Here is an 8,100-nt window from a genome sequence, read left to right on the forward strand (position 1 = left end):
GCTGCTGTCTATTTGCAAAAAGAAAGAGCTAAGTGCCAAATAAAGCAGTCCCGTGTGGTTACCCTCATCCTGCCCCGTCCCGTCTCGAGGCCTCTGGTGGCACTTGGGTCCTGGGCTCGGGCATTGGCCCCCCTGCAGGCACCGCCTGCCAGCTCCAGCCTGTTGGAAGGAAGGCAACATGCCTGTCAGTGATTAAAATGTTCTCAGCCAGCGTGTCTGGACAAGCATCCACGTATCTCACAGCCAGAAATGATTGTGGCCATAGTTACGTTTAGACATAATATTGACCTGCTTGATAACATTGTTCCTAAGCTTCTGCCTCCCGCTCGGCCTCTCCTTTCCTCCCATTCCGTGGCTTGTGTGTGTTTTAACAGAGTTTTTTAAAACAAGAGAAAAAGAAACCACTCCCAAAGACTGGGTGCCTGTGCTTTCAGAAGTAGATTAGTTTCCTTTCCCGCACTGCTATCTTTTTTCTTTTTTTAAACTTTTTATTTTATTCTGGAGTATAGTCTTATTAATAGCACTGTCATAGTTTCAGGTGGACAGCAAAGGGATTCAGCCATACTCAGACATGTATCCATTCTCCCCCCAGGGCTTCCCAGGTGGCCTTAGAGGTAAAGAAGCCACCCGCCAGTGCAGGAGACTTAAGAGACTCAGGTTCGATCCCTGGGTCAGGAAGATCCCCTTGAGAAGGGAATGGCAACCCACTCCAGTATTCTTGCCTGGCGAATCCCATAGAGAGGAGCCTGGTGGGCTACAGTCCATGGGGTTGCAAAGAGTTGGACACGACTGAGCATGCACACTCTCCCCCAAACACCCCTCCCATTCAGGCTGCAACATAACATTAAGCAGAGTTCTCTGTGCTATACAGTTGGTCCTTGTTGGTTATCTGTTTTAAACATAGCAGTGTGTACATGTCCATCCCAAACTCACTAACTATCCCTGCACCCCATTCTTCCCCACCCTCCAGCAACTATAAGTTCATTCTCTTAAGTCTGTGAGTCTAGCTTGTAAATAAGTTCATCTGTGCCATTTCTTTTTTATGTTTCCTCCCATAACGGATGTCATTTGATATTCCTCCTTCTCGGTCTGACTTAACTTCACTCAGTATGACACTCTCTAGGTCCATGCACGTGGCTGCAGATGGCATTACTTCATTCTTTCTGTGGCTGAGTAATGTTCCTATGCATATATGTACCACATCTCCTTTATCCGTTCCCTGTCGATGGACGTTGAGGTTGCTTCCACGTCTCAGCTGTTGTAAACAGCGCTGCAGCAAACCCTGAGGCCTGCACCACTGCCTTGCACGAGCCCGGGCCTGAGGTGGTTTTTCCCTCTCACTTTGTGATGGGGACACCGAGAGCTGGCAGGGGTCAGTGCGTCCCCCGTCAGCCTCTCTCAAACCCTCACGCATCCCTAAGTAAAAGCAGCATGCGTGCCCTCCAGGCGCCCGTTCCCTGGCTCTCCACCCCCACTTCCACTGTGGCCCTCCTGGAGGCCCCCTCCTGGAGCGGGGAGCCCCCTGGAGGAGGCCCCCTCCTCCCCCTCCTGGAGAAGTTCTAGAGCTGCCACCGCAGGTGACAAGGAGTGTAGACCCGGGGTGAATGGGGCACAGCTGTGCCTCTGTCACCTCGACGCATATACGTGTTCATCCAGAGGTTATAACATGGATTCTCAACAACACAATCAAACTTTAAATATTCAAAGGCATTTTCCTACAAAAAGACAGTAGTCTTGGTGAATCCTTTCACACACTAGTTTTCTCATCTGCACAATGGGAATAAAAATGATTCCCAAATCACTGGGTAACTATGGGGATGGTAGGACTTAATTCATGGGAAGTGTCCCACCTACCCCTTATTACTGTTGCATCCTAAGTCACTCAATCCTGTCCAACTCTTTGCGACCTCATGGACTGTAGCCCACCAGGCTCCTCTGTCCATGGGATTCTCCTGTCATGACTACTGGAGTGAGTTGCTATTTCCTCCTCCAGGGGATCTTCCCAACACAGAGATCGAACCCTTGTCTCTTATGTCTCCTGCATTGGCAGGTGGGTTCTTTACCACTGGTGCCACCTAGGAAGCCCAGTTATTACTCTTAGCTCCTGTTATAATCACTGAAAGAATGAGTGAATGCAAATTGTCTCTACAAATAAAAAATTTACACCCAAATTTGAATATCAAAGTAACAGAGGTAAGAAATTCACCCTCCTCTATGTGGACATATTCAGTACCTTATGTTTGCATTTTTTAAGTATGAAATACGTTTTTTTTTTTCTTTTAAGGACTACACTTTGTTATATGAAGAGGCAAAATATTTTCAGCTTCAGCCCATGCTGTTGGAGATGGAAAGATGGAAGCAGGACAGAGAAAGTGGTCGCTTCTCAAGGCCCTGCGAGTGCCTCGTGGTGCGTGTGGCCCCAGACCTCGGAGAGAGGATCACGCTCAGCGGAGACAAATCCTTGATAGAAGAAGTGTTCCCAGAGATCGGCGACGTGATGTGCAACTCCGTCAACGCGGGCTGGAATCACGACTCGACGCACGTCATCAGGTTTCCGCTGAATGGCTACTGTCATCTCAACTCAGTCCAGGTACGCCGTCGTCACTGGCTGTGTGGCTGCCAGTGTTCTCTTAGGGACGAGGTGTCCTCACCCTTATCTTCATGGGCTGCCCTTCCTCCAAGGCGCTGGAGAGCCCTCACGTGGTAACACACCTGCTGGGCGGGTAAAAACTCTTCACCCCTCTACAGCAGGGGTCCCCAACCTCCAGGATCTAACGCCTGATGATCTGAGGCGGAGCAGGTGTAATAATAGTAGAAATAAAGTGCCCAGTAAATGTAATGCACTTGAATCCTCCCGAAACCATCAGCTCCCCCAGTGTGGGAGAAAACTCTCTTCCGCAAAAGCAGTCCCTGGTGCCGAAAAGGTTGGGGACCTACGGCACTCATTCTGTCATTCCACAAACATTTACTGAGCGCCTGCTATGTGCCGGGGGCTGGAGTGAGCACTGGAGATACAGAAGGAAGAAAACAGACCACAGCGGTCTTTCCATGGAGCTTACATTATGAGAATGGAGTGGGGTGGCCGGGCACACAGTCACCCACCTAAGTGCTGAGCAGGTAGTGAGAAGAGGATGCCTGGGGCTGAGTGTCCTGGAGGGGTCGGGGGCATCTAGTCCTGAGGCTCCCCAGGGAGGAGCACATGCTTGATGTATTGAGGAGCATCGGGAAAGCCAGTGAGGCTTGAAGGCAGTGAAGGTGGGTGGGGAGTGCCGAGAACCCCCAGTACAGACGGTGGAAGGCCTCACAGAAGGTGGGAAGTGCTCTGGGATTCTTCGTGTTGGTTTCTTTGGGGTTTGATTCCCTCGCGTGTATGAGTCAAATGGAAAGCCATTTGAGGATTTGAGCAGGTCGACATGTTATAACTTGTATTTGAAGGTGAATACTCCAGCAGCAGGTAGAAACCAGGGCAAACAAGAGGACCAGTTAGAAAGTGGGTCCGAGCAATAACTGAGCAGTATCCGACTCTGAATATCTTTTTTTTTTTTTTTAGCTGTGCCATGCAGGTGTTCCAATGCCCATTCCCAAACTAGTCCACTCTTTAACAAAATCAAGCTGGCACACACTTGCCATACCACATACATGTTCACGAATGCCATTATGGCTTGATGAACAGAGTACTGAATGACGTCTTAAAATTGCTGTGTTGGCGGGGGGTGGGCTTCCCTGGTGGTCCAGCATTTAGGAATTTGCTTTGCAATGTGGGGGACTCAGGTTCGATCTCTGGTCAGGAAACTAAGATCCCACATGTGGCAGGGCAACTAAGACAAGATACAGCCAAATCAATGAATAAATATTTTTTAAAAAATTGTTTCATGGCCTTGAACAAATTTCAGCTTCTGTTTTCATTTTTATTTTTAAAATGTTTTTGGCCTCGCTGTAGGCTTGTGGGATCTGTGTCCCGACCTGGGACTGAACCCCTGCCCCCATTCAATGTAAGCTCAGAGTCTTAACCACTGGACTGACAGGAAATTCCCAAAATAGTTTTTGTTTATTTGTTTTGTTTTGGCCTTGCCCCACGGCTTAGGGGGATCTTAGTTCCCTGACTAGGACTTGAACCCAAGCCCTCAGCACTGAAAGAGCGCAGTCCTGACCACTGGACTGCCCTGAATGTCTTGAACATAGAGCCGGCAGGGTTTTCTTATAATGGCTGTGAGCTACAAGATAGAAGCCAAGGATGACTAATATTTCTGATGGAGAAACGGGATGAATGGAATTAGCATCTTTTGAGGTAGAGATGTTTATGGGAGAAGAAGACTTAAGGGCAGAATTCAGAAGTTGGGCTTACACGATGTGAGGGGCCACGTGCCTTAGACGCTGGTGGGTGTGATCACCATCGTAACTGACGTGTGCTAGCCCTGGGCCAAGGCTTGTCTGTGTGACTCAGTGGAAATCCATGGAGAGATTTCATTAGAATGGACCCATGACTTTATTCAGTATTGAGCCAACAAAAACTACCCCCAGACTCCGAGACTAGAAGCACCCACTCTACCATTCTGCCTCTTGAGGATGGTTTCCCAGCTGTTTGTAATTGTTGAATTTTGTGAATAGATGGCTGAGAGCAGAGCAGCAGGAAACTGGCTGACACTGAGCCCGGGCGTGCTGGAGGAAGACACGCCCCCAGAGGGGCAGCCCTGGGCTGCACAGGTGCAGAGGCACACCTGAGCCGCCCTCTGCAGCTCCCGAGCGGGGCCTCAGAGCCCGGAAATCTCCCCCACCCACGGCCTGCCCCCGGCTCTCTCTAGGCAGCGTTTCATCACTTCTCTAGGGCCCCGCCCCTGAGTAACTATCAGATGTTCACAAGCCTGCCATGTTGCCCTGTCATTCGAGTCTGATCAGAGGTGGGTTTTCATCTGGGTTAACATCGTCATACGACATGGCCATACTAGCTCCTGCCCCATCTAGAGGACAGGCCCAGTCCGCTAGTTGTTCAGAGGCTTCGGGCTAAGGCACGGGAGCAATGTATTTGCTGGAGTGATTTCAGTATTCCCAAATGATCACTGACTTTAAGGAACTTTGCTATTAACAAGTTGATACTTAAAGAAGAATGGCCAAGAAGCATAAGCTGTCTGCATGACATGGGAATAAGTTTTACCACCTTCAAGGTAACCTTGGATCGATCATACTGAATAATTATCATATTATGCATATTAGATCCTCTGGGGAGGCAGCTTAGGGATGTGCTTATAAGAGCAATTCAACAATCTAACAACACGGAGAGACAAATGATATTAGAGTTAAGTTCTTTATTGCTCAGCTTCCTCTACTTTCGTAATTCCTCTCCTTATCAAGGTGAATCCTTGCCAGGGCGGTGGTTTGGCCGAGCAAACTCGTGTATTTCTTGCTGACAAGCTACATTCCTGCCTTTACTGGGGAGATCTTAGAGTGAGCTGTTCTTCACCTTTTTATTCACCTGCCACCAAAACACATCTTAATGTGCTTACTTTTCAACTTAGAGATTGTTTTCTTTTCTTTCTTTTTTTTTTTAGAGATTGTTTTCTTTATTGTGTCGTTTGGCTGCCTGATGTGCATATGCATTGTAAATTTATGTGCAGAAGTAGATTCTGCAGAGAAGTGTTCATTTTGTTCTCATAAGGACTTGCTTGGGTTTTTTTAAAATTGCCAGCATTTGAAGTTTTAATTTTTAGAAAGTATATTCTTACTTTCCAATCTCATCTAATTAGCTGTTTTGCAAAATAGCAGATTATATTCCATGTAAAAGTAGGCACCCCAAAAATAATAGTTTTTTAAAAAAAGGCATAGTAAGGGATCCACTGTATATCACATTTTGTAAGTTATTTGATAGTATTTCACTTAACTCCAAAAATTAAAAAAAAAAAAATGAGCCAGGCATTTTTAAAAGTTATGATTGAATCATCTTGCTTTTAGAGTGGTGTAGAAATAATTTAGCTATATCCAGAATTCTGTCAGGGAACATTTGCAAGTCTAATATTTGTTGGATTCCTAAAGAAACATACTGTGGTAGATCAGTTTCCTGTATTTTTGTGTATGTAAGAGTTGCAAGAACTCTTCCCTGCATTCAAGAGTGTCAGACAAGTAATGACAAACCCAGGGATCTTTCTGACATTAGGTATTTGGTTTCAAAATTAGATTATATTATAAATATCTATTAATTATATGAGAAATTTTTAGATATTTTCTAATATAGGACATATATAAATAACCATTGCATTTATTCTTGCCTCTCTGGATGCACACTAGGCAATAAATTTCAAATGCCACAACTTGAAAAGCTGTAAATAAACCTCGACTGTCTTTTAATAGTCCATTTCTTCTGCTGTTGAAATTGCATCAGTCTTCCAGGCTGAAATATATTAACTCAGTATCAGGCAATCAGAACAGTGGCTGAATCAAGAGTGAATGAGTTGAGGCTGAATCACCGATGAAGTAAATTTAGATAATATCACTGTCTCTCCATAGTCTTTATCATCTCATCAAATATGTTAGTGGTAAATGAGCTTTGAAATGTGAACCCTCTCTTTCTGCAGACAAGATGGCATTGCAAAAAAACATGAGATTTGAGGCCAAAAAGACCTGAGTTGGAAACCCAGTCCCATCACTTACTAGTGTAAGCCTTAGTTTTCTCATCTGTCAAGTGGACCAACTCTACCCATTATGCCAGCTGGTTGTAATGAGTGAATAACTTGGCACGTGTGGAGCTAGCTTATGAAGGCATATTGTAGGTATTAGAAACATTTGCTCGCTCCCTCCTGCCTTTGAATCCAGAGTCTTTGAAAACAGAATCTCAGAGAGACACAGGGCTTGGATAAGATGGATTCAAGCTGCACATGATGTCAAACTGTGGGACAGTCTTTGGGCTGTTTACGTGGCCAAAGGACCTAGCTGGCCTCTAACCAGATGCTTGTCTCGGCCCCTCACAGGTCCTCGAGAGGTTGCAGCAAAGAGGATTTGAAGTCGTGGGCTCCTGTGGGGGAGGCGTGGACTCATCTCAGTTCAGCGAATACGTCCTGCGGCGGGAACTGAGGCGGACGCCCCGTGGACCCTCTGTCATCCGGATAAAGCAAGAGCCTCTGGACTAGATGGACGTATTTCTTCTGCCAAAAGGAGAAAAACACACCACAAATAACGCAAACACAAAAAGGGACATTTATGTGCAGTTGGGACAGCAAACCGAGTCCTGGACCTAAAGTTGAATAAAAGACACATTTATATCCAATAGAGACCACACCTGTATTCATATGGGAACAATTGGAATAGTGATATCCTCAAGGTGTAAAAAATATATAAATATATATATATATGTCAAAAGGTAGGAAACGCAAAAAAAAAAGAAAAAAGGTGGTAGCTACAGTTGGTGCTGTGATGGCCGTGAAGTGTCCTGGGCCTCCCAAGGCCTCTGACCAATAAACAAGCCATGAGCAATGAGGATGAATCTCCTTAAGGTTTCCATTGCCAACAGCCATCCATTGTTTCTTTTTCCTTTGTCTTTCTTTTTCCTTTGAAAACAGAAACACCTAGAATCGCATTTCTTTGCATATGGAAGTTTCATGTCTCTCTTTAGATGGGGGACCGAGCAGAACTTCAAAAAAAAAAAACAAAAAACTCTCATGAGCACACCGCATTTGAAAGACGCGAGACATGAAATTTTAAATGTAGTTTGTACAGAAATCACACTTTTTGTCCGCCTCACCGATGTGAACATTACTTTGTTTTTAAACTGATCAGTTTTGCAAAGGGGCCAGAATTATTCCTTGTTAGAGTTGCTCCAGTTTGAGTCTGCTGCTTTCCTACAATTTTTCAAATTTTATAATGTATTAAATACAATAAACTCTGTTTAAAAAATAAGGTCTGTGTGAGCCACACGTGTTGGGGTGAGGCTGTAGTCAAATGAAATTTTTCAATTTTAAAATTTTCTGTGTGGAGTGTCAAAAAGAGACCAAAAACTGAAGCCAATGTCGAGATCAAAGCCCATTCAAGAATAAGGATGTTGACACTTGTTCTGAATGGTTCTGTTCCCATTAGTAAGGTTTGGGTCCCGTGCTTCTGCATTGGTGAGCAAGA

At 45.4% G+C, this 8,100-nt stretch overlaps 1 protein-coding gene across 5 annotated transcripts in view; it reads left to right on the forward strand.

Annotated features, from left to right (window-relative positions):
- Positions 1-7,868, forward strand: part of KCTD1 (potassium channel tetramerization domain containing 1) — a 196,982-nt gene extending 189,114 nt beyond the window's left edge. For 4 of the 5 annotated variants that reach the window (XM_065932411.1, XM_065932412.1, XM_065932410.1 and 1 more), the window contains exons 4-5: positions 2,285-2,590; positions 6,960-7,868. In XM_065932411.1, the coding sequence (XP_065788483.1) occupies positions 2,285-2,590; positions 6,960-7,118 (465 nt within the window). In that variant the 3' untranslated portion in view covers positions 7,119-7,868. The remainder of the gene's footprint in view (positions 1-2,284; positions 2,591-6,959) is intronic. The other variant, XR_010662876.1, reaches the window with a different exon arrangement.
- The last annotated feature ends 232 nt before the right edge of the window (positions 7,869-8,100 follow it).

This window comes from Muntiacus reevesi, chromosome 4, assembly GCF_963930625.1.
Source record: "Muntiacus reevesi chromosome 4, mMunRee1.1, whole genome shotgun sequence".
Classification (NCBI taxonomy): domain Eukaryota; kingdom Metazoa; phylum Chordata; class Mammalia; order Artiodactyla; family Cervidae; genus Muntiacus; species Muntiacus reevesi.